Source organism: Gopherus evgoodei, chromosome 3, assembly GCF_007399415.2.
Source record: "Gopherus evgoodei ecotype Sinaloan lineage chromosome 3, rGopEvg1_v1.p, whole genome shotgun sequence".
NCBI lineage: Eukaryota > Metazoa > Chordata > Testudines > Testudinidae > Gopherus > Gopherus evgoodei.
In genome coordinates, this window is record NC_044324.1 from 169,704,672 (window position 1) to 169,730,707 (window position 26,036).

At 46.0% G+C, this 26,036-nt stretch overlaps 1 protein-coding gene across 4 annotated transcripts in view; it reads right to left on the reverse strand.

Annotated features, from left to right (window-relative positions):
- COQ8A (coenzyme Q8A) overlaps nucleotides 1-26,036 on the reverse strand; it is a 78,915-nt gene that overhangs the window by 2,078 nt on the left and 50,801 nt on the right. For 3 of the 4 annotated variants that reach the window (XM_030557369.1, XM_030557370.1, XM_030557372.1), the window contains 9 exons: nucleotides 20,036-20,158; nucleotides 13,814-13,899; nucleotides 12,394-12,534; nucleotides 8,980-9,061; nucleotides 6,904-6,997; nucleotides 5,449-5,590; nucleotides 2,761-2,868; nucleotides 1,359-1,424; nucleotides 78-164 (listed from right to left, as the gene is read on the reverse strand). In XM_030557369.1, the coding sequence (XP_030413229.1) occupies nucleotides 78-164; nucleotides 1,359-1,424; nucleotides 2,761-2,868; nucleotides 5,449-5,590; nucleotides 6,904-6,997; nucleotides 8,980-9,061; nucleotides 12,394-12,534; nucleotides 13,814-13,899; nucleotides 20,036-20,158 (929 nt within the window). The remainder of the gene's footprint in view (nucleotides 1-77; nucleotides 165-1,358; nucleotides 1,425-2,760; nucleotides 2,869-5,448; nucleotides 5,591-6,903; nucleotides 6,998-8,979; nucleotides 9,062-12,393; nucleotides 12,535-13,813; nucleotides 13,900-20,035; nucleotides 20,159-26,036) is intronic. The other variant, XM_030557371.1, reaches the window with a different exon arrangement.

Sequence of the window (26,036 nt, forward strand, 5' to 3'; positions counted from 1 at the left end):
CACAGAACATCAGACCCAAGGCACTTAAAGAGCTCTGCAGCCAGCCAGCAATAAATGGGGAGGATTCCATTCCATACCTTGACTTCATAACCAGTAAGGAATTTCATTTCTATCGACTTCCTCAAAACTGTCTCTCTGTCCTGATCTGCAGCCGCCTTTATTACCTGAATAGGAAGAACACCATCAAACAAGGAGACTGGAGTCTTGCATCCAACACGCCTTTATGCTACTAAGCAATTGCAGCAGCATTTGCTATCGAGCAGCCTGGTTAGGTTCACACTTTTCCTTGCCCCTCCCCCAACTGCTTTGTGGATTGCATGGCACCAATCTGGAAAATGACTAGTTTCAGAATTAGTTGCATAAATGCATCTGCTGCAAAGAAGCCTTTCCGAGCAGGACTGGACTCAGTGGCCCACAGAACAAGTGGCCCTGCTTCCTGTGGAACTCAAGAACCAAATTTGCTAGGGGCACCAGCAGTTTTCGAAGAGATGGGAAGCCCCAGGTATTTGGACTTATTTTATGAAGTACAGAATTCAGTACTCTGATAAAGGAATGGACGTGTAATTAAAGTGGCTTAGTGATATTAATTGGCTTTATCACCCAATTTATAAGCAGGCTGAAGTTACAGGAGATGAGCAGAGTATGAAATGCTTCACATCCATGCATTTCAACCATATCGCTGAATTCCCAGCAGGCAAAAAGGTACCACGGGCGTTAAGATAAGCACTACTGCTCAGAGAGCAATATTTCAATTCGCTGCAGTAGGGTTTGTACATGGTGAGTCAATGAAAGAGACTGGAACTTCAGGAGAGAAGTCACTGTGGCAGCCAAGTCCTTATCACATAACTATTACACAGCAGGACAGCAGCTCAACTGCAACAACCAATTGTAGGTTCTCCGTGCCCCACTGGGGCGAGAGGAGACTCGGAGTGGAGGGAGCATGAAGTAATAGGGATGGGGGAGGTGTTAGTTCCTCACTGAAACATGTAGGACCAAATTCCACTCTCCAGGACATCCCAGTAGAGTGGAGTTACACAGGGGAAACCCAGGACAGGAGTCAGACCTTTATAGAGCAGCAGCCTCATGTCTCCTTGTTTGTGATGTAAACTTACAACAGGGTAACTGGGATAGCAGCAGGTTTGTGAGGAATACAGGTGAATCTAGGAGAAGGGGGCAAAGCTGTGGCGTGATCTCCTGCAACATGCCCCAGGCCGGGTTTCCTCCCAGGAGCAGATTCAGCTGCAAACAGAAGTGTGCCTCAAACATGCAAGATCTTGAGACCCAAGTTAAGCAGGGCTGTGCAAGTGGCACGGTTCTCCCTAGCGTAGCAAGGCAGCATGTGCAGCAGGAGTCCTCACCTCAATGTAGAGGTCAGTGAAGTCCTCGCCAAACCCACGACTTGCGCCGAAGTCCAGTAGGGCCACCTGGATATGGATAAACCCTTCTGCATTACAGTAGAAACCACTGCAAAAGAGTGCAGCCAGGCATGGGAAGCCTACAGCAGTGGTTTCATTTAGCTCAATTGTCACAAGTCACCTGGGGCTGGAGGTCCTTCTAAAGCATCTGAATTTCCACTTAACTAACCAGTAAGGAGGGAGGACTGTCAACAATTAAACCCAGCATATGACACACAGAGTCATTCCTAGGCACATACATATGCTCAGACAGCAGAGGAGGCACTATCTATGATATCTGATGGGTTTGTAGCTCTCACACCAATGGATTCTGCTCTGGAGCACATCAGCAAAGAACCTTGCTTCAAGTCCAAGATTTCCTAGACATCCCCTAGCACCAATGCCATTTCCAAACCTACCTGACAACGGCACAAATATATGCAGCAGCCAGAACCCTGGTGCGTGAGGAAAGAAATTCTGACCAGACAGGATCACCTCACTAGACATCAATATGTTTAGCATAGCACAAATGGCAAGCATTTGACTGAGGTGTGTCTTACTCAATAATATCTTAACTGTTCTTATGGTAGAAAATACACATGGTTGAGATTTTTCAGGGACAGATTTCAGTAAAGTCAGAACAGACCCAGAGTCTTAGACTGGTCTTGGATACAGGGCAGAGCAGGTGGGCAACCAGGGTAAAAGGGACCCATTCTCCCCCCACCATCGGTTGATGAGGAATGAAGAAAGAGGCTGATTCCATCAGCATGGCTGGATAGCACCAAAGTTCATTCTCAGCCCTTTAAGGAAGCAAAATGAGACATCATTTGATATTTCCCATTATGCTTCCTTGTTTTTAATGAAGCTGGAGGACATGTACAAGCTGGTGCTCTGCCCATGCAAAGGTCTTCTGAGGGTGCTGGCAAGACAGTTGGTTCGGCTGGCAGTTCTGCCTACAGTGACTGGAAGTTTCACTTTCAGGAGACAGTGGTCAATGGAACTGGGGTACCTAAGATCTTACTCCCTCCTCCCACTAGAAAGCCTTAGCCTCCAGCATAAGCATATTGCTACTGAGGAGTATGGTACAACATTGCTTCACACAATATACCCAAAGGCCAGGGTCTCTGCTCTGTAGAGATCACTGAAATAAGCCTACTTGTTCTCCCAACAGACTGCAGTGTTGTGAAGACCTCTCAGCCCTCTTTGATAGATAACCCACTATGGCACCACAGCCCCTGCCTACCTTGGGTCTGAAAGAGAAGCTTCTATAAAAGAGGTGCAATAAGAGACTATTTAGCTTTGGGGGTGGGAGAGTGTCAAACAAAAATTCCTGCCTACTACAGGACTAGCTGGTTGCTAGGCTTACCTTGTGCAGCTGTGGGTCATAAAAGAAGTTAGACCAGTTTGGATCAGTCTGCATGAACCTGAACTCAAACAGCTCCCGCAGGCACAGAATCAGGATGTTGGAGCAGATCTTTGGAAGCACAATGGAGAGAGAAAATGGGTGAGGAAAGCAGCAAGTCACGGCTATCAAAGTGTTAGACACACCATCCGCCCCAGATTTAAGCACACAGAAACTATATCAACATGCTGGCCAGGTGCTGAGGGAGTAACAGTGTGCTGAAATACATCTGACTTATTCTCCCCTAGACACAGAACACCCACTGACCTCAAGCCACCAGTGGGAGTTCTGTGCAGGAAGCTGCTGCAGAACCACATGCTACATGTCTCGTTTAACACTAGCAGCTGGACAACTGACAAGACAATAGAGGCCCCATTACCGCTCGCTCCTCATGGCAATTTCTCATCTCCCTCAAATGCTTTCAGAGCCAAAGGTGGCTTGTGCACACATACATGCCCAACACATGACTAGGCCCCGTTGTCTACTTAGGCCCCTGTTTTTTCCTAGAAAGTGAAGCTTTTAATAAAGTTATGGAAAATTCAGCATGAGCATCTATCCCCCACCTAGCTGCTCCCAGTCACAACTGTTCCATAGGAGACAATGAAAGGAAGGCCTCGTTTTCCACAGGTATGGTGATCCCTTGCTAACTGCTGGAATCAGAGAACCTCGATGCAAATTCTACACTAGTGCCAACTGGATGGACTTGCTGGCTATCTAAAGGTTAGCATCAGCCCCCTGCCAGTCCACATGTGGTGAGATACACTCCTCTTGCTCAAGATACAGCACACACAATATCTATACATTCTTTCCTTGCTGATTAGAAGGAAGTTTGCTAAGTGGTAGTTTCAGACTGCAGTTGCAGCCTCCAGGGGACATCAAATGGAAGAGGGGGCACCAGAGAGAGAGCAGGAGCGCATCACTGCAGGTACTTGAATACACAGTCCCTTTCAGTTCTGCTGGCCTGCCCAGCTTTTACAGGATTTATGGTCTCTCTCTCCCTGGTGTCAGCAAGGGCAGCTCTTCACAATGCAAGGAGATCTAACAGTGCAGAGACTGGGGAGGCCAGTGGAGCAGCAATTATAGTTCACCCTTGTGCAAGAATCCTGTAGAGCTTAGTCAGGATGAAATCAACAAAGTTCTATAGAAATGTAACAGGGCTCTAGAGAAGTTATCCTTAAAAACCTAAGGAAGTAATAATAAAGAACAAGACTATCGATCAGCGTTATGAACCTTACGCAGAATGCTGCAATATAAAGTTTTCTATACAATTGCTCAAAAAAACCTATAGAAGAAGAGGTCTTGCTCTCAAATGCTACAGGTTTTTTTTTTTAATTTTAAAAAAAAAAAAAGGTAATTGTGTCAGAGCCTGTTTAACAGAGAACTGCCTCTAGTCCCAATGGCAGGGTCACCGCCTGCTCATTCTGAAAAGTCATTAGCTTCCACCCAGCTATTGTCCAGTGTTGGATAAAAGGCAACTGGTTTTAAACACCCCATCCAAGGGTAACACTGAACACAAGCCAAAACTGGTGCAAGTCAGTCACATTTGGGCCAGGAGGACATGGGCTAAGTCAGCTACTTGGACACTGTGCAGAGTAAGGGACAGACCCCACATCATCTCCCTTTATTGGGAAATGCTTTGTTGTCAGGTGAGCTATTAAAAAACCATCACCAACACACAAGCAGCCACATTATCACAAATGACAAGTTCAAGAATGACCAAACAGCCCAGAGGTCATAGGCAACTGGATCTGGTACAGCTCCAAAGTACAGTGTGTTGCTGGGATCTGTATATCTATGGGAACATACTCTGTGCACTTCCTCAGGGACCTGCCAACAGCTGATAGCTCACACCAGCCCATAAACAACTCAATCCAAATACCAGGACAGTTATATCTGCTAACTGAGCAGCAGCCAGAGCTGCCTGCCTTGCTGTAACTCTCCATCCCTTGCTATATTCAGGACTGATGCCTTCACATCCCTCCCTTCCCCTCCCTTCTGCTTGTTTACCGATAGGTACTTTTGCAATACCCTTGTGTTACACAAGCCAATCCAGCAGGGGAAGCTATATTTGACTGCTAATGCAATGGGAAGAGACACATTTCTGTGCTCTTGTTTCAAGAGAGCAACTGCAAGCAAAGAGCCCCTCTCAACAAGCTGGGAACCTCTCCCAAGGTCAGCTCCGCCCCTTGAGAGGTAGAGAAGAGAGGCTGCCTCTTATTAGGGTAGCAATACAGCATGCTGCTTCATGTGTAGTGATACACAGCACAACAGAAAGTCTAAAAGAGCTGGGGGGACAGGACATGCTCACAGACATCTCCTTGGACAATCAAAGCTCCACTGCCATTTACTCCCCCCAGCCCAGAGAGCATGACCATTCTTGGTAATAATGCCTGCTTACAAGGTCTAAACTCAATCACAGAACTTGCCAGAATCACCATTACAATCCATAAAAGCTCAACAATTATAATCCAGAGCTGCCTCTCTCAAGAGACCACAGAAAGAGTCATCAGTGTTCCCCTGCCCTAGCAGCTCTCCCTCCAACTTGCAATTTGTAGTGATCAAGTCACTGTCACAAACGAAGGCTCCAAGACAGTGACCAAGCAAACAAGGCTCTCTCACTGCACACCCAACCACATAAGTGAGGGGTAATACCTCATTCCGGATTTCCTGGCTCAATCCTTCTGCTTGGTCCAGCGGGAACCCAGACACCAGATCCGTGGTCAGGACATGCTGGCTGCACAGCTCATCCACTACATCAGGCACGTAAAAGAAAGGGTGATCCTTCAACAGCTCCCTGGGGACAGCAAGGAAAGGGTTAGGAGATCCCAAGGAGGCAGTCACTTCTGCAGTGTCGCAAATACAAAGTCTCTTTACAAGCAGAGACCAGCTGCCTACAGGTCACACAAATGCCCTGTACTGGCACCGCCTGGGGTCCCCAGCTCCTGCAATGTGAGATAGGGAGAGAGGAATCCCTCACATTCAGCAGCAGAAACTACTCCAGCTGGTTCAAGCCACTGATGGCTCTGAAGGGAGACTCCACCTAATCTCAGCCAGGACTGTGGTTACTAGAAATGCTCAGAGCTCCCCGGAAATGGGGGACACACCAAGTTCCCTTTCCTCTGCCTGACAGAGTTCAGACTGCATGCAGAAGCAAGGCTGGCAGTGAAGGCAGTAAGGGTGACACCTGCTGCCACTGGGGATGGAAGAATCTTGCTACTAGGAATTTCCTCCCAACAGGAGAGCACATGTGTAGCGCCGCAGGGTATCTGGAGAGGATGCCCCCCTGCAGGGGTACCAAGTAGGCACAGGGACTAGAGAGAGCAGGGAATGCAGGGGCAATTTTTAGAAAGAACCAGATGACATTGTCATGAGGGCACAAGCTTTCTAACATTACCTCTGCCCCAATGAGCCCAGATGGTCCCCTTGGCAAGTGCAATGTACATGGCAGAGCCAGCCAGCAGCTATGCCCAGGGACAAAGCAGGGGACCAAGGGGAAGAGGAGCTTGTCTCCCATCTTTCCCCCACATAAAACAGCCAGGCTGTGCTCACAGTGAGTGCACTCCACAGCGGGGCAGATGGAGACAAGGGAAGCAGAGCTGTGCTCTGAGCATCGATCACCTGAATGGGCTGAGAAGTCTGAAGGGAGACATTTATAGTGTCACCAAAGAATACGCGTGCATTCCTACCACCAGGCCAAGAGTGCCCAGCAGACAAAAGAGCAATTCAGTCCTGCCTCAACAGCTGGCAGGACCCCTCCCCAGGTGGCCAAACGGGCAGTTTCATCAATTGTGCCCTGGATGAGAGAGAGCAGTAGCTGCTCTGCCTTGCTCCTAGCTGGGCACCACTGGGATAAATAAAAACCAGCTCCAGAAGCAGGGAGCTCCACTGGGCATGACTGGGAGCATTTTACACTCCTGCAGTTCTAAAGAACTACCCTTCCCCCCCCATGCCCATACATCGCCTGCCCCCAGGCCATGCGTGCCCAAAAACTTCTGGGAGTCAATTGCACTGCAGAAGCCCTAGCACCAGGATTTAAATAATGGAGTTCCTCCACCCAATATCATGCACCAAGGGGAGAAGCCTCAGAAGGCACCACTGTGAACGCACTTGAATTTCTTAGCACAGGCAGCTTCTCTCTTGTAATCACACTCCATGGCCAATTCTCTGCTCAAAACTTCCATCATGTGCTCATGAAACAGACCTAGAAACAGAATTGCAGAAGGAAGAAGATCTTTAGGCAGTATCAGGCATAGGAAATGCTTAGTGGTTCAACAAGGAGCAAGCCACTGGCGGAGAAAAGAACTTGCAAGGCAAACAGCTTGGAGCCAAGGCAACACAGCCTCCCCAGGTGCCTCACATTTCTGATTCCATGCTTAATCACAGTGACCAAGTTTGGTTCACACTCATTCCTCAGTCTCTGATCAGAAAAAGCAACTTGTGTTCGCCAGGCCAGCGAGGGCTGAGATTGAAATGGGGGCCACATATGCAGGATCCGATTCCCCAGGTGCCCAATGGGATAATTCCTCTCACTCAGCAACAACCCTTTCCAATACACTTAGCAGCAGCATGTGCAGAATCCCACCCAGCTCTCCAACTACTGCAATGGGGTGGGGGAGAGAAATACATATGCCCTTGTCGGGGATTACACATTTGTATTTCAGGTCAGGGGAAGGGTCTGACCATGATTGTTTTCTTCCCTGCCATCTTCACCTCCATAATAGCTGGAGAGAGCAGGGAATGAGTACAGTTGTAGGACACGAAGAAGAGAATGGATTTTGCTGAACACTGGGATTTGTGATGGCAAATAATAGGCATTAAAGAGACACTCCATAAGCCAATGTCCACGCTGTGCACACACCAGCACAGGAAGTCACCAGAAGCAAGTTCTCTCAGGCACTGCTCAAGCCAGGCAAGAGTCCCAGCAGGTCCCCTCTGCACAAACAGGTAGAGAAAGGAGTGGCCCTGTACACTCCCTATTGATCTCACATCCCACCCCTGACCCAGACACCCTCACGGGACGGTTTCTACATGGGGCTCCCCAGCCAAATAGATATGATTATTGAAGCGTTAATGGCAAAACAGACCCATCAGGCAGAGACTCCACACCAGGAAAGCTGGGCAGAGGGAGAGTTCCCTGTGCTTATGCTAGTGAAATGACTCATGCTTGTTGCACGTGGGCGTGCAGCGCCCTCTTCTGGAGCACGCAGCATTTCCACATGGAGGAGTCCTCCCAGGTGCTGCTGCTGCCTAGTCTAGATCAGCAGTTTCTCTGGAGAATGAAAAATCTGTGTCCAGAGACTAAGAGGACCACATGCCATAGCCCACCCAGAAAGAGCTTGACGGAATGTTCTCTTTTACATGATCTGCCTCTTTGGCTAAGGCTCTGATTGTGGGAGCACAAGGTTTCCAAAGGGCTCCACAGGGTCTGTTTTTGGCATAAGGGACCGAGGAAGGTCACCTCCTTAAATGAAGAGTTTGTTCCCACTCACAATCAGTTTAGGATGCTGGAAGAAAGTGACATGAAGCTCAGCTGAGTCTTTTTTTGGGTTACTATCCTGGAGGTCTGCTCAGACCTAGTTTTTAGCCACGCCACGGACTCAATCAGGTTGAGACGTTTTTTCAATTCAACTCAACCCTTCCCCTGTGAATCTGAGTCACTGCCACTGCCACCACCTCCAGTTTGTGAGGTCAGAGCAACAGTAGATGCATGCTCTGCTCCTGATACCCACCGCCTTCTGCTGCACTGCATTCGCACTGTGACACCTCCCCACAGACAGGAGGAGGAGAGCCAACCCAAGCCCCAAAACTCCTGGTTCTTTGCCCACCTGACCCAGACCAGGCATTTGTAGTTGGGTCCCACTGAGTTTGGATCAGATTGCAGGGTTCTAAACCGTAGGCCTGCATGACTAAGATCTTAGCTGTGCCAACCACAATGAGGAGACATGGGTCTGGAGTGGCCCAAGATCCATTATGTTTATGATGGTGCAGTACTGAACAGGTGGTGGGGAGAGGCGATGCAAAGAGGCCCAGCACAGATGCTGATTGTTAAGGAGGTGGCTACGTAACCAAGGAGAGGTACAAGTAGGTGTCTGAACCATCCCTCCTCCTCCCAACCTTGCCTCACGGGACCCTGCAGGATGTTTCTACCCTGGAAGGCTTCAGCCAGCATGCCTGTTACTGTACCTTCTGGGAGAACGTTGCTCATGCTCAGGACGGTCATCAGATTGCTAACATCGCTATCGATGCTCTGGGCTACACCAGGGTACTGCAGGGGAAGAAGGGCAAGGACATCAGTGAAAACAGACCATTCCAGGATTAGGGCACCTTTAGGCTACTGCAGGATTCTCTACCATAACCAGAATATCGCTTACAATAGCCACCAATATTTCCCACCTCAAAAATACACCCAAGCAGAGCTTCCTATAACACCAGAAGAGAGAAGACTCAACGATTAAGTTTTCCACTATGGACCTCACTATGTATATCTGTTACCTGGAAGGTGCTCAGATATATTATGATGGGCAACAGAACAAACCTCATAGAGAGATGTTAGATTCTACCCTAATCTCCCTGCAAGTAAAGTGACCGGTTATGACTTTCTGATGTAGGGATCCCAAGAGAAATAAATGCTCATGAGATCCCAGACTCTCACTTCACTATCACTGCTGAGACACGGCAGATTGACTGCCCTGGAGACTGAAGCCTGTTTATCCACAGAACAGAACTGCATGGAGAGCAGCAGGGTAATGTAACCTGCCCTGCATGCCAATGTGCTCCAACCCTGAACTGGCAAGAGGTTGGATCAGTTTCCTCACCTGTTCAATACTTCACTTCTCTACACAGGACTGTCAAGAAGGGAGCCAATTCTACACTGTTTTTGTGATTTGAACACCTGTCAACTGGGAGTTGAAATGACACCATGATGGTAACCTTCCATCACTATTAACTTGGCCTGAATTCAAACAGATGCCCTAGAAATGAAAGGCTCCAGGTCACATCACGAATCGTCTAAGCCAGCCAGTATCCACAAAATATCTCCTGCTTACAAAAGGAGCCCACAAATGACCAACCCAGGTGGAGACATAGATCACAGAGGGAAGCATCAAGACCTGCACACATGGCTTGAGATCTGTATCAACAAGACATTTAGCTCATCTAGATCAGTGGTTTTCAAACTTTTTTCTGGCAACCCAGTTGAAGAAAATTATTGACGCCCACAACCCAACAGAGCTGGGGATGAGGGGTTTGGGGTGTGGAGGGGGCTCACGGCTGGGGCAGGGGGTTGAGGGCTCTGGCTGCGGGGGGATGAGGGCTCTGGCTGGGGATGAGGGGTTTGGGGTGTAAGAGGGGGCTCAGGCAGAGGGCTGAGGTGCAGGGGTGGGGCCGGGAACAAGGGGTTGGGGTGTGGGAGGGGGCTCTGGGCTGGGGCAAGGGGTTGGGGTGAGAGAGGAGGTCAGGGCTCTGGGCTGGGGGTGCAGGCTCCGGGGTGGGGTCTGGGATGAGGGATTTGTGGTGCAGGAGGGGACTCTGGGTTTGGGGGGGCTCAAGGCTGGGACAGGGGATTGGAGCGTAGGCTTACCTCCAGCCGTCAGTGGCGTAGCTGGGGTGCAGAGGCAGGTTTCATGCCTGTCTTGGTGCTGCGCCCAAGGCAGGTCCGGCTCCTAGGCGGAGGTGCCAAAGCGGTTCCACATGGCTCTCGCCCGCAAGCACCACACCCCCCAGCTCCCATGGGCTGGGAACTGGCCAACGGGAGTGCGGAGCCAGTGCTCGGGGGAGCATGCGGTGCCCCATGGCCCGCTGCCTAGGAGCTGGACCTGCTGCCGGCCCCTTCCGGGGCACAGCACGGTGTCAAAATAGGTAGGGACTACTAGTTTTTACTGGCCAACCACCAGGGTCCCTGGGTGCAACCCAGTGCCTTGCATTCTGCAACCCAGTACTGGGTTGCAACCCGAAGTTTGAAAACCACTGATCTAGATTACAAATGTACGACACTGACAGATTTCGTTTATATTAGAGGCACCAAATCTGTGTCAACATTGATACCAGTTTGAAGACACACAGTTTGTGTTGCCCCTGTTGACTGTTTTAATTACTGACCATTTTATTGTGCGTAGGTAAACAATGTCATGTATTGTTCTGACAGACACTGTTCAAATGCATGAGAGCTGCTACATGGCTGAGGGCCTGCCAGTTCAAATCTGACTCACAACCAGGCTGCCACAACAAGTCAAAGATTTTTAAAACAGCCACTAGGCACTAGTCAGGAGGACTCTTTTCATGGGGAAAGTCACCTAAAGGTGAATTCTAATCTAATCTTCAACTGTCCTATATGCTATTAGGAACATATGAACTATCATTCTGGATCAGACCCCTGGTCCACTAATCCAGTGTTCTGTCTGACAGCAGCCAGAACCACATTCCTCAGAGGAAGGTCCAAAAAAACCACCCGCAACAGACTGAAGTGAGCTAGTCTATCCCTTATGAAGATCTCATCCTAATTCCTAAATAGCTAGACACTGGTTTAAACCCTGGAACCTGTCCATGCAATACTCTGTGCTTTACTCCAGGGGAATTCTGCTCCAAAAATTTAAATTCTGCAAAATTCTGCATATTTTATCAGTCAAGACACCACGAAAACAATCACGCCAGTTTCAATTATTTTGGTAATTTATTTAAACTACAATACAATGGGTGGAGAATGGGAGTGGGGAGCATTTGAGGAAATCCCCCAACTCCCCTTTGTCTATTAGTAATATAGCTAGTATTGATCCTTTATTTCTAGTTATTAGTCAACAAATATACACAGCCATATGCTCAGTATTACATCAGAGGCAACTGACGGCTGGAGAATCAAATTCAATTTATATTGGCTACTGACCATCTTCAGGAAGGTCAATAGTAAACAGCTACCGAACCACATTTTGATAGGAAAAATTTTCAGTCCAAAAATTTAGACCAGTTCTAATCACTAAAGCACCATAAGCATTTACATGGCCATACTGTCATTTACAATAAGGCTCCTTTACACCACTCTGGCAATGTAAAGGAGCCTTAAAACTTTTACACCTGTTTTATGCTCCTGCGGGGATTCACTAAGAATGCTGTTAGTGAAATGTTCCCAATGGGAACAACTAAGCAGGCAGGCTACTACATTATGCTCTGCCTGAGGGGACAGAGTCCCTCTACACCAGGTGCACTGCAATAGCAAGCCAGGGGGACAGTCTCTCTCATATTCAGTCAGTTGCACACCCACCCAGCACACTGATTTACATCTCCACTGGCTGCTTTGTGCTGCCGGGGAGGAGAAAGCGACCGCTCGAGGCTTCCCTTTGCCTCCCCTCAGAAGTCATTTTTTCTGTGGGGAACCAAAGAAATATGCGGACAACATAAATCCTGCACTCACACAGGGGCGCAAAAGTGCTTGCACCTAATTAGCACAGCCCTGGGCATGCATATTATTCATATAACACTTCAAACCCCTCTTTCTATAGTAAATATGATATGTCTGTGTAGAGGGAAATGGAGCTGGAGGGGATTTAGGGCCTAAACAGGAGTTCATGGTGCCCATCTTAGAGCCAAGAGAAACTGCAAACCCACCTGGATCTTCATGGCAACTTCTTTACCATTCTTTAAGCGTGCCAGGTGAACCTGGCCAATGGAAGCCGCAGCAAAGGGACGCTCTTCAAAGAACTCCAGTTTATCCCTCCAGTTGGGACCGAGGTCGTCGTTCAAAGTTTTCTAGCGACACAAAAAAAATCAGGATAAAGGAAAGCTAGGGTCTGAGCCGATGGAAACCACCCGGTTCCTCTGAGATGCCTGGCAAGGTCCAGAGAGCTTCAGAGTCTGAAACCCCCTGTGCTTTCTAGATCATCTTCCCTCAATAGCCACTGCAAATCTAGACAGAGACATAACACAGCCTATCCCCAAATAAATTCAGTAAAATTCAGGCTCAAACCAAACAGACACAGTCTTGCTCAATCTACAGAGACATGCAATGCAGTAGAGGGCCAAGATCTTAAAACAAAAACACACAGCTACAGAAGGAGTTGGTTATATTCAGGGTGTCAAGGCCTTTTATCTTCTTGTTTTTCACCATCTTCCAGAAAAAGAGGGGGGAGGGGGAGAAGACGGCAAGGGGATATTCCCTCTTTATCATCATCATTCCTACCATGCTGCCAGTCTGAACAAAAGCAACGCAGGCAATGGCAGATTGCTCTAGGGAGGTGCAGGATATAAAAAAGTACTTGTAATATGCTCTTAACAGCATTCTGATACACTGTCAACCTGTTATTTCACTTTCCACTCCAAACGTGTGGAATTTTACTTGGGTCAGAATCTTATGAGGAACAAACTATTCTCATGGGTTAATCTGCCTCAATCCCCTTTAGTGTTCTTTATAGTTTAAAAAAAAAAAAAAAAAAAAAAAAAAGGATGGCAAAAAACTCATTTACTTCATTTTGACCCTGCTTGAAAGTGGGTGAAATTTCACCTTGAAAAGTTATATGCTAAAATCTTCAGTTTGCCATATTGATATTTTCAACTTTCAACCGCTGACTTTCCATGGGGCTGAGACACCTAAGTGTCTGAGTCACTTTTGAAAATGGAACTTAGATATTTTTGGCAATTTAACCCACTCCTGCTTAGGAGAGGCTGGAAAAAGAAGCAAAGAAAAAAAAAGCATAACAAATGGAAAATGTAATGCAAAACAGCCCCAGTTACACCACCCTAGCTTGGGGGGGAGGAGGGATCCCCACACTAATACAGAGAATACTCAGCACAGTACTGAATTTCCCATGGATGGGTTTAAGTTACTGGAAAATAAAAGGTCGCTTAATCAAGTTTTGTAAAACCTTTCAGTTCCACTAGCTGCTCCCATATCTTATAAAAGTCAAAATATTTCCTGAAAGAGTACTCTAAAAATACCAACCCTTGCCTTCACCTGGGGCAAGTCACAGGGTGTGTTTATTCATATTGCTACACCCTCTCCTCCTGTTAAGTAGGACAGAATATTCCTCACCATCATTTGCTTTATTGGCATGAAGTCTGCACTCTGACGTACACGCTCAAAAATCTTCTGGAGATGAGGGTTGATGAAGGCGTTATCTGCCAGGAGGAAAGTACAAGCTGGTTAGAAAGAGCAAACTACACTCACAGAAACTCTCACTTATAAACACGCTTCTAATGACTAATGAGCATATGGACCCACTAGGTCTCTGTGCCCCAAAGCCCTCTCCTGTCATTTACAACTCTTCAGGTGTACTGCCAGGTATAGAAGCCAAGTCCAAGATTATACTGTCAGCATTATGATTCAAAATTCTTCCCAACGCTGAAAAAAATACCATTCTAGACTCCCCCACACAGAGCATTACATTTGCGAAGTTGAGTAACCAGTAGAAAAGACACCTGCACAAATCCTGGAGCAAGAGAAGAGGCAGGAGCAAAGGACGGTTGGGGACAGAACAGCTGGGACAACACAGCTTGCATTTTGTCCCCATCCCTCCAGACCAGAACAGAGTGACCATGACTGTGCTGCAACATTGGAGAGGGATAGCTCAGTGGTTTGAGCACTGGCCTGCTAAACCCAGGGTTGTGAGTTCAATCCTTGAGGGGGCCATTTAGAGATCTGGGGCAAAAATCTGTCTGGGGATTGGTCCTGCTTTGAGGAGGGGTTGGACTACATGACCACCTGAGGTCCCTTCCAACCCCCTGATATTCTATGATTCTATGAACATGGCTGCAACAAAGAAACTGATCAGTACTGTACTTTTCCACACACCCTCCACCATCACAGTCACAAACTGAAGCATAAAACACTTATAAGAATAAAATCTCTTGGCACACACTATATTCTACTATTCTACTAATGTTAGTCTGCTTTGTTCACTAAGATTCTGATGGAACATCAGCATGTTCTATGGCAATCTTGCTGCTACAGGAATGCAGGGAGGAATTATTTGTGGTTCTGCACCTCACTAAGAATTGTGGTAGGGATAAATCCAAAACAATGAAATGGCATTTAACACAAAATACACAATGTACTGCACAGGTCTGTCCCCCACATATCCAAAATTAGCACAACATTTGTATACAGATACAGTCATTATACCACAATGTCTACAATCTTAATTCTAGCTGATTAGTATCACACAATCCTGTAGAGAAGTCCCAAAGATCAATACCCAGTCACACCCCAAGCACCAAATTTTGGCTGAGAAAATGAGATTCTATCTTTGTCACTTAGCATGCACTCTCTTGGGGGAAGAAAGGTACTTCAGAGATAAGACACTAGCACACTTTCTCTATCAGATGCTGTACCAAATCATCCCTGCATCTCCTGAGATATCTGCGCAGTAAGAGGACAGTGGTTCATCATACAACTGACACTGTTCCCAGCAGCTGTATGCCTGGAGAGAGCTGGACATGCAACAGGTACTTTTAGTTCATTAGTTTTATCACCATTACTTATGTCCAAGAAATGCAAAAAAATTTGTACATTTGTAAATAAATATGTTCTAGTTCAGGTTGCTTGATAGCCACTGTCTTGTGGTAGCAGCACAACAAGATGCCAGCTCAGATATGACTGCAGAGCAATCATAGAATATCAGGGTTGGACGGGACCTCAGGAGGTCATCTAGTCCAACCCCCTGTTCAAAGCAGGACCAATTCCCAACTAAATCATCCCAGCCAGGGCTGTGTCAAGCCGGACCTTAAAAACCTCTAAGGAAGGAGATTCCACCATCTCCCTAGGTAACCCATTCCAGTGCTTCACCACCCTCCTAAGGAAAAAGTTTTTCCTAATATCCAACCTAAACTTCTCCCACTGCAACTTGAGACCATTACTCCTTGTTCTGTCATCAGGTACCACTGAGAACAGTCTAGGTCCATCCTCTTTGGAATCCCCTTTCAGGTACATAATAATAATTTGAGACATACGTATCTGAGAGCTGGAAGGGACCCTGAAAGGTCATCGAGTCCAGCCCTCTGCCTTCACTAGCAGGACCAAGTACTGATTTTGCCTCAGATCCCTAAATGACCCGCTGAAGGATGAACTCACAACCCTGGGTTTAGGAGGCCAAGGCGTAGTTGAAAGCAGCTATCAAATCCCCTCTCATTCTTCTCTTCTGCAGACTAAACAATCCCAGTTCCCTCAGCCTCTCTTCATAGGTCATGTGCTCCAGCCCCCTAATCATTTTGTTGACCTCCACAGTGCCAGCAGTGAAGTCAGCAATACTACAGGGAAAAGGATCATGATGTGCAACAAATGTGCTGCTGAACAAGGCTAAGCCGCTAAGTAGTGAATTTATGAGATTGTCCAGAAGCTAAACAATGCAATTGTGAAGACCAGCAATATAGGCTGGAAGACAAATTCACCCTTGGCAGAAGCAGCTCCAATCTCACTGACTTCAATGCATGCACTTGTGGTGAATATGGTCCCAAGGTACTCATTAACACATGTGCACGCGCACCTCAATCTAACAGCTCCTGCTAACTCAGACAACTTCTAAAACCAGGGCCAAGAGATTTAAACAAGCATAGTATACCAAGACACACCAAATGCAAGCTATTCTCCTGGTGATAACCAATGCTTTCCTGGGAAAAAAACAAAACAAACCAAGAAAAAAAGGCAGAGTAGCCCATATATGTGACCTTGCCAGACCACAAGGTGGCAGGAATTGCACTTGTTCTGATATCTCAGCAGCCAACCCAAGAATCAGACCCATCATGGGATGGTGGCACCTACATTTTGCTACCACTGTCAGCAACAAAGTTACTGCAGCCCTATCTTCCCCCCAGAGTAACAATATAGCAACTATACTATACAAGAGGTGAAGGGGAGAAAACCTACCATTAAAATGCCTGAAGGTCTATAAATATTAGAAAGATGACAAGGTGGATGAGGTAATACCTTTTATTGGACCAGCTTCTGTTGGTGAGACAAGCTTTTGAGCTCTTCTGCAACAGATATGGCTACAACTACACTGCCTACAAGTATTAAAGACAATAATTAAGTCAACTAGTAAATGTTTAACGCTCATATTAGAAGGCAGGAAAGAGAAAGAAAATCCAGAGTGCTTCTGCTCCTCAGATCGGGAAGTCAGCACCTATCCTCCCTTGTCCCCGTCATTTCAGAGTGCACACAGACCATGATTGCAACTCATTCTAATATACAAAGTATTTAAAGTGTATTCCCTCCGGCAAGTAATCTGGCTTCAGGACTATGCACTGAATCAAGGCTCACTCAGCTCTGGACATTTGGATCACTGGCTGCACAAGGTGAAGGGCTAAAGAATTCTTCCTGAAAAATGCACTAGAGCAGAGGTTGAAGAGGAAGATACCATTCCTTACTCCACTTCCATCCTGGCACCTCTCCACACATCTGGCTTTGTTGGGCAACAAACCACAGAAGCAAGGTAGTGGGTTTCCTGAGGGTGAGGCAACTGAAAACAGATGGCAGCCTGCAAAAAACTTATCAACTGCTGCAGATAAGAGCTCAGAATGAGCCACTCTATAAAAATAGATTCTGTTTAGCACCACTTGTCTCCCCTGTTAGCCTGTGCACTATTCAGAGGCCCTTTAAAATATCCCCTGGCATTTCTGGAAGGCAAAGGTCAGGCAAAGGAAAAGCCCAGGAGGAACTGCCACCTCTCAGCTGGCTTTGTTAGCAATGTCTTCAGCCTTTTGTTTTTTTAAAAAGCCTCCAGTGGTTTTGTACGAGCTTATGTCTCATTCATGTACTAAAAAAGCCCAACTGAGAAGGAACCTGTAGAGAGACAAGGTAGGTGAGATCATAGCTTTTATTGGACCAACTTCTGTTGGTGAGAGATAAGCTTTTGAGCTACACAGAGCTCCTCTTCAGGCCACCGCCTGAAAGACGCAAGGACACGGCAGCACCGGGTTCCCTTCTCTGACTGCAGGTAGCCTTTGTTCCCCAGAACCTTCCCCAAGCCATTACCCTTTCTGTTCAAATCTCTCCTAACACTAATTCTTTCACAAGCAAGTCAGCTATTTAATACAAACACAACATGTAATTCAGCACTCTGGAATTGCCCATGACCTTACTGAGTAACCACATCATCTTTTTGTTGTTTTGGCTCTGTAGACTGGGAGCTCTTTGGGGAAGTGACCTTGGTCTTGCTATATTACTAGTCATGCAAAGTATCCAGCTCTCTTTTGGGGAAGGATAGCTCCGTGGTTTGAGCATTGAATTCACAACCAATCCTTGAGGGGGACACCTAGGAATTTGGGGCAAAAATCAGTACTTGGTCCTGCTAGTGAAGGCAGGGGGCTGGACTCGATGACCTTTCAGGGTCCCTTCCTGCTCTATGAGATAGGTATATCTCCATATATTAACTTTGCAAGTCAACATCTGGAAAGTTCAAGCTGCAGCATAAAACTGACCAGCCACGTGGCTCCATATTAGGAGCAATCAGAACCTCTCTAGTTTATTCAGTAAAAAGGACATCCTCAATTTTGTTTCCAGCTGATTTTAACTGATTCATTTCAGTTAACTCAGAGCCCTTCCCTTTGGGGAAAAAGATTCTAGAGGTTTAAATTGAATCATCTGTTTAATTTTTTCCGAGCTTTGTTTTGTCACTACTGAGAACTAACATACAAGCACCACTCATTCAGATTCTGGCGCTGTCTTTACAGCATACAGTAAATACCAGTTAAAATACCTTTATAAGGAAAATTACTACTGATGTAGCAAGATACGCCTTTTAGGGACTGCTGTCAATTTAAACCAAAGCTGCTACAACTGTGGATCTGTCCAAATAAGACATCAAGTGACAGAACTGTCTGATTCCCTAGGAAAAAACTCCTCCAATGTTTAATTACCTGCACTTAAAATGTAGAGCTTATTGATATTTTGAATTTGTCTACCTTTAACCTCCAGCCACAGATGATATTATGCCTCCGTCTGCCCAAAATTGAAGAACCCACTGCTATCAAATCTTCTCCCCAAGTAGATTCCTCAGAGATGATCTGAGCACAGTCTACAATCTAAACTGACTGGTAAACAGAAAATGAAAGGTTCTATTGTCCCACCAATCCAGTTCCCACTTTTCCATATTTTAACCCTAAGGATACTGTTCTTCTAGAAACAATCAACAAGACTCTTACCCCCTTTGGCTTGTCAGCACTGCTCTGAGACAGATTTTGAACAGAATATGTTCCGAGAAACTGGTCTCATGGTGAAAGTCTCTGTGGCTTCATTACCAATCCAGAAACCCAAAACGACCCAGCTTCAATATAGCAGATGTACATGTGAATATGCCGGAAGATACAGAGCAAAATAAAGGGTTTGGAGGAGAGCACCAGGCATTTGGTACATGGAGAGAAGTTAAATGAGGTCACACTCACCCCTGCAGCAAAACGAAGACCGTTTTCCAGACACTGCATTAGCCAGGTGGTGGAACATTCACTTTTCAATCACTCTCACCATGATGGGGATTTAGATTTCCCTACTACACCCAACTAGGTTTGGTCTCACCATCGGCAGCAGTCTCTCACCACCAGGAGAGTTCACCGGCCAGTGAACCATGTGAACAAGCCAGGCAGAACTACACAAACCATCACTGCACTAGACAGCACAATCTGTACCTTTGCACAGAGCAAGGGTTTGGAGGCAGACTTTAAAGGTTTGTGTCGATTGCAGGACTGTGCTCTCATTTGCCTTCTCCCTCTGGCAAGTAGGTTTTACTTGTTCAATTTGACCAATCTCAGTCTGTAACATTTGTGTTAAGTTTCAGGATTTGATTTTTGCCTTCACTCAGCCTCATGGTATAGGGCCATCTTATTTCAGGCCAACTGCAGAAGGTCTAACTAGGCTTCAGGTAGTTATTGGAGTCTGGCAGTCTATATAGGACTCAATGCACGTTTACAATATAAACATTGTGGGAGGAGGATAGATGTGTGTACAGAGAAGGGTCTAACACCCACATTCCTTGCCACTTCAGGAAACCACAGGGAACTGAACTAATCAGAGTCAATTGTGCAATTTTGTAATCTTCATTCCCCTATGAGGAAACTGCTCAGTTAACCTGTCACCATTCACAGGAAGCCATTTGACTGACTGAGGACAGTCTGCTGTGCTGCTGGCTTGTTAAATCGATCTTGATGTCCAGTCTCTCTTATTAGCAATGACTTCACATCCTTCCTGCCCTCACTACAGTAAGTGGATTGCCCCAGGTGAGTTCACTAAATAAAAGCTGAGAAACACCAGAGACCTGTTACTTACCTTGAATACTCAACATCTGTCCTAGTTTCAGCGCAGCTCCCCGCACTTTGCACAGAGTTCTCACAATCCTTTCTGCATTGGCCTCTGACAGAAAGGGGCTGGAATCCATAACTGCTTTCTTTCCTGAGGACGGGAAGAGAGATTAAAATGCTTTATGGATCCCAGTGTGATGGACTGTGCCAACAATGACCTCACCCCACCACATCATCCTATTTTACCCTACACCCCCTTCTCTCAAGAAATCAACATACCCATTTATCCTCCATCCAGCATATGGCCATTCCCAGAACTCCTCAGAGAGGCAGCTTTGAGGCATGTGTGATAGTCAGGGTCCAGACACCATGGAGGGAGAACAAGGGGTCTGAACCCCCAAAAGTAAGCAATTGTATGAACTGGTTGTATAGAATGGTATTGTGTATAAAAATATGTCAAGTACAGTCTTTTATGAAAGTCTGTAATGCTTTGAGCTTGCTGGTCATTATGAGGTTATACAGTTATAGTTATGAATGTATGCATGTAAATATAAAAAAGAAATTGTAACTAACTATGGTGCAAGTATCTCACAACAAGGTGGTGAAGGAATCAGGCAAGGAAGTGTAACCTAAGCCCCAGCCAGTTGTTTACATGAAACCAACTTCAAGTACCCATCCATTGTCCAGCCCAGAAAAGGATAATGGTTAAACCACTAGTGTTAATGGAAAGACAAAGACAAATTGGAATTCCCCTCTGAATAACCAGGTGTCACCATGCCAAGACAAAAAAATTATTTTAAAAGAACAGGCTTGTGAGATTTTGTATCCAGAAACTGAGGAGCAGCTTCTAAGCAGAGAACTGTTCCTGATTCCCTCTACAACAAAAGGTCTTTGAACAGTTTCCCTGCATGCCAATAGGTAATTTATATTTGAAAAGAGAATTTGTTTAATATGAAAGTGTAAAGCCTGAGGTTACATCTTCATGTTTCCTTTCTGTGTAATCTGCATATGCTCTCCCTCATTATTTAATCTTTGAACCTGTGATTTTTCATTTAAATAAAACTTTATTTTTACCCCCAGCAGGTCTCCAGTGTGCAAACTGCATGGAGTGTGCATGGCAAACTGAAACAACAACCAAGAGCTGTTTTCACACCTTCGGGGGTGACAAACCAGAGGGGAAAAGTCCAAGTGTCTGGTAGTTAAGAGCTTGGGGTAGATGGATTTGTGGAGACTTGGGACTGGAAGGACTGTTGGGGACAGCCTGCAAGGAGTAACTGAGCTGGCGGAAGCCAGGGTGAGACCTTGTACTTGTAGGCTGGCTACTGGAGTCAGGGCTGAGCCACAGCAGCACAGCATTAAGGCACCCAAAGTTACAAGGCAGGCAATGACAGAACCCCTTACTGATCTGGGTGATCCCAAAACATCACAGGGTACAAGTGCGCAAAGGCAAATATGGGTCCTGTTAAAAGTCCAGTGGTGCTTTATGAGACAGGCAAAGGCCACACCACAAAGCTGTGCCAATCCACGTGCACGCTCACCAGCACACCTACCCCTGATATTGCCATCCTGTAACAGAGCAGAGACACAGCTGGCATCCACTAGGACTAGTGAACAGCAGAGACTGTCAACTTTTTCTCTTCATTTGGGATCTAGACTAGGTTAGAACAAAATGCCTGTGCAAACTGATCCAATTATGCATCAGATACAACAGCAGAACAAGGTCTGTCCCCACCCTATATGATCAAGTAATTTGCAAGGGATGACAATATGTACATGCTTGCAGCTTTAACTTCTTTTCAACTAAGAAAAACTGCATCTCTGTGGGGTTTGGTTAAGATGCTGTTATTGGGGTCACTCACTCAGTGATGTTCACCCCAAAGGATTCCTTAGTCAGCTGCCTGCTATCATTCCAGATATTTGTGACTATGCAGGATGTTTCAATTCCACCTACTTTTCAAACCAAGCTGCTTTTTATTTTAAGACTCCAAAATTCTTGAATTCATTTGATTCCCTTAACAACATGCATTTTATTCTACTGGAGATGTATTCTTCCATTCCTGGGCTGCTGGACAACAGAATGATGTAGGAAGAGGAATGTCTTCCAGCCACTATGGTGCCAGTTCCTTTACCCATTTACTTGTGGGGCCAGCTTAGCCATCCCCTAACTGGGGACTCAAGTTTTAATTTCTGTCACTTCTACTGTGCTTTTTAAACAGAGCAACAGCTCACTGTTCTGTCTGAATTTAAGACCCATTTCCTCTACAGATAAGCCAAATACTATTGGTCTTACTCTCACAATTACACCAGTATTAAAGCATGTGGGATTAGGCCCAATGTCAACATGATTCACTTCCCCCACAGCACAGGCAAAATCTGCTACTGGACAGGCTCACCTGCTGGTTCCTACAGGCACCTGTGACAAGCCTTCAGTTCGTTATAACTAGTTGCTACAAACCATAAGAACACGCCTCCTTTAAAGGGTGGGGGAGGAGAAGGAGGGGGAGATAGTGGCTTAAAGGCTCAACTCACAATCCGCAAGTTTCCTTCCAGAGGCCAAAAGATGCTAAGAAGGAGCAGCTCTGTCTAAGACATCAAGACTGGGAACACAGGGTCAGCAATGGCTCCAGCCAAACTTGTCTACTTCCCTGAGAGCACTACAACCTCTCAGTGTGATGGACTGTGCCAACAAGGATCAAAGGGTAACCTACCACTCAAATCTCCTACAACCAAGCCACAGGCAGGTTTGTTATAGTGAAGTACTGCAAGTCAAGTTTGTAACGTAGGGCTGTGCACAGAGCTAAAAAGCTCTGTGCATGTCACTGCCTCTTCTCCCTGAGGATGAGTTGTTTGTTTAGACAACACTGACTGCACATGGAATGTGAACACACCACCATACCAATTTTGGACAGGAAGAGATTACATGAGGACACTGGTGAGAGAGAAGAGAGAAAAAACAGACTTATCAGCTACTGAAGCCAAGAAGGAGTACAATGTACTCAGAGTACTATGTAATGACAGCAGGTGAGAGGCTTCTCCCCTAGTGCTGAGCAAAGGTAACTAGATGGAGGAGGGAACCTAGGCTGGCTGGAGGAGAGGTGAGATCCAGACACGTTTGGCTGTTCCATAATGAACTCTGCTGAGTTAACGTGGTTTGGTACAAACTTTTTCACTGGAGTGTCCAGTTTAGAAGAAGCCACTAGAACTGAGTCACAAACCTGCACCTGCTATCCAAATGAATAGGCACATGCACAATCAGAGTAGCTACTTTCCTTCACATAGCCCTGGTCAACATGCCTAAGGCCCACAAAGAGTGGCTTCTGAAGACAAAAAGGTACAAGTGGTCAGGATCAGAATTCCCCTTACGCCATGCATAATGTTGGCAGGCAACATGCTCATGGAAGGTGCCTGGCACTGCCCTCTTCTGGACTCTGCAGCTCCCACTTCCATTGGCCGTTTCTGATGTTGCCAGCTGAGGAGGCGAGGACTTCCTCAGCCCCCTGCCCCAACGGAGTAAGAGTGTGGGAGGGTGCATGCGTGGAAGACATGGAATGAAAGAGGAGTGACTAGAGGAGCAGATTGAATAGGAAAGAGAATAGAGTGGGGGAGGGGCAGAAACCAGGCTCAGGTTTAAATTGGGGCTCATGCAGTCATTTGTCGCATGCACAGGAAGAGTTAGAAGGGAACATTGCTCGGCATCCTGGTTTCAAGGAGTCTCTTCTGAAAGACAGAAGGGTCTTCTGGACCTGCCCAGTCCAACAGGATTTAGATTAGTTTTGAAGTTTTTTTTAATCTGCTTTCAAACAAATTTGAAATCTCCCTGTTCCCTTCACCTCCCAAAGATCACTGGCTTTTGACTGTCCCTGCCAGAAAGCTCTTCTAAATCATCAGCCATGAGGGTAGGAAGGTAAATAATCCAGCACACAAGTGGCTCAAAATACAGTTGAGCCATGAAAACTGAATCATCATCCCTGTGTCTGTCTGAATCTCACCGTTTCCCATCATACACACATACACCCCTTCTGCATACAGCAAGCTAAGAAAACAGTTAATGATTTAGGTGGTTCCAAGAAGCTAATAAACCCTAGTATCTTAAAAACCACCTTATCAGGGAAAGAAAAATCCCCAATAACACTCCATTTCCTCCTGGCACTTTTCTCCCCAATAAACAAAAACCACACAAACACTAACCTGAACACAAAAGTCAGCCTTGTCATTAGCAATGAAGTGTTGCCTGTTTATGCACTGTCCTAAAAATGGACACAGCCCAGAAGGTGATTTGAAAAAGGGAGATAGTTTATTTGAACAGTAGGTAAAAGGGAATCATTGGCACAACAAAAGGAAAAAAAATAGACTTAAAGGGATGATTGAATAAATTTCATAGAATACACCCCTCAAGCCAGGTCAGTTCATACATAAGCAAAATGGTAGAGGTAGGCTAGCTCTTCTCAATGACAGAAATAACACTTTACTCTCATATACAGCTTTTCATCCCTAGATCTCAAAGCATGTCAAAGATTGTGATGATCTTCAGCCTTGTTTCATAGATGAGAAAACGCAGAGCAAACTCTGGGGCAGAGACAGGAAGACAACACAGAGTCCGAGATCCACACTCCCAGCCTTGTACTCCAACCCCTAGACCACACAACTCCTCCAGAAGTTGACTGCTAAGCTTTTCTCTATGCAAGCCATGAGAGCACGTTCAAGAATTCTAAACCACCATTCCAATCCCAGAATTGGCCCAGCCTCCTCCAATTTAAGTTGGTCTCAGCTGCATAACTGCTCTCAGTCTTGATGCACCCCAAACAATCTCTGCTGATTTTTTTCCTTACAATTAAATTGTTATCCACTTTTAAAATCAGACTGTTCCCCCAGAGCAAGTCACGGCACAGAATGTTTTGGGGTGGTTTTTGTTTTTGTTTTTTGAGGACTGTCTGCTTTGCATCAGCTTTGGGACACAGCCTAGAACTTAGCTGTGCTATCATTCCCTTCATTTTAAGGAGGAGGGCGTTTCTAGAGACAAAGTTCAGTTCTCCACTGACTCTACCTGAGAAAAGCTAATTGCTAGCCTTTTAGGCAGAGACCTACAACAGGCTCTTTGTTTGCCCAACACCTAGTACAATGAAGGCACCATTGTAATATTAAGCCATTAATAACGTTAAAATTGACCTTGAAGATAAGGTCTCCTTTGACAGCAATGGAGGGTATTTGTCTGGAGGTGGGGTTTCATTTTTTTTATTCCTGAAAACTTTGTTCCAACACCTATGTTAGCCTTGTGCTTTAAATACACATTCTAAATAATACACACACTGGGCAGCGATAGGGAGACTGCTGCGAAGGTCAGTGGTGACTCAAGGGGCTATTTTTAATTTGTTATCTTGACAAAGACAGTGAAACTAATCCACGCTCCATACTGGAAATAACATTATTCCCTTTTTAGAAGAGCCAAGATTTTATTTATAAAGTGGTTCCCTTAAAGTTAAAGGGATTGCAGCATTAAATCCTGGAGTCCCTCACTGTCTACTCCTATAACTAGGGTTTCAGCAGTGGAGAGCATCAGTATGGGCATCAGGAGGCAGATAGTACCTTTGTCAGCGCACGTTCACAGTTTGAGGGGAAAAGTGACTCCTTTGTTTGAGTCCCCAGGCCCTACACATCCTAACCTACAACACACACACACACAGAAAGAAAGGGATTGAGGAATATGTGAGAGATGGAACAAGGAAGAAGGGCTAAGAAACCAAGAACAAAGAAGGGTATGAAAAAATAAATAGAGTACAGCTCAGCTAAAGAGGTTAGCACAGCTCCTAAATCCATATTCTCAACTTGCGGACTGCAGGCCACTTGCGTCCCAATCAGCACAGAGTTGTAGCCTATGGGATATCCTCTGGCCACACAAGTAGTACTGGATGAGGCCCACAATGGCAAATAGGTTGAGAACCACTGTACTAAATCAATTAGAATGGGAGCAGAGATCATTTGTGACCCAAACACGTGGAGTAAATGGACAGGGTTATTAGTGGTGGGAACAC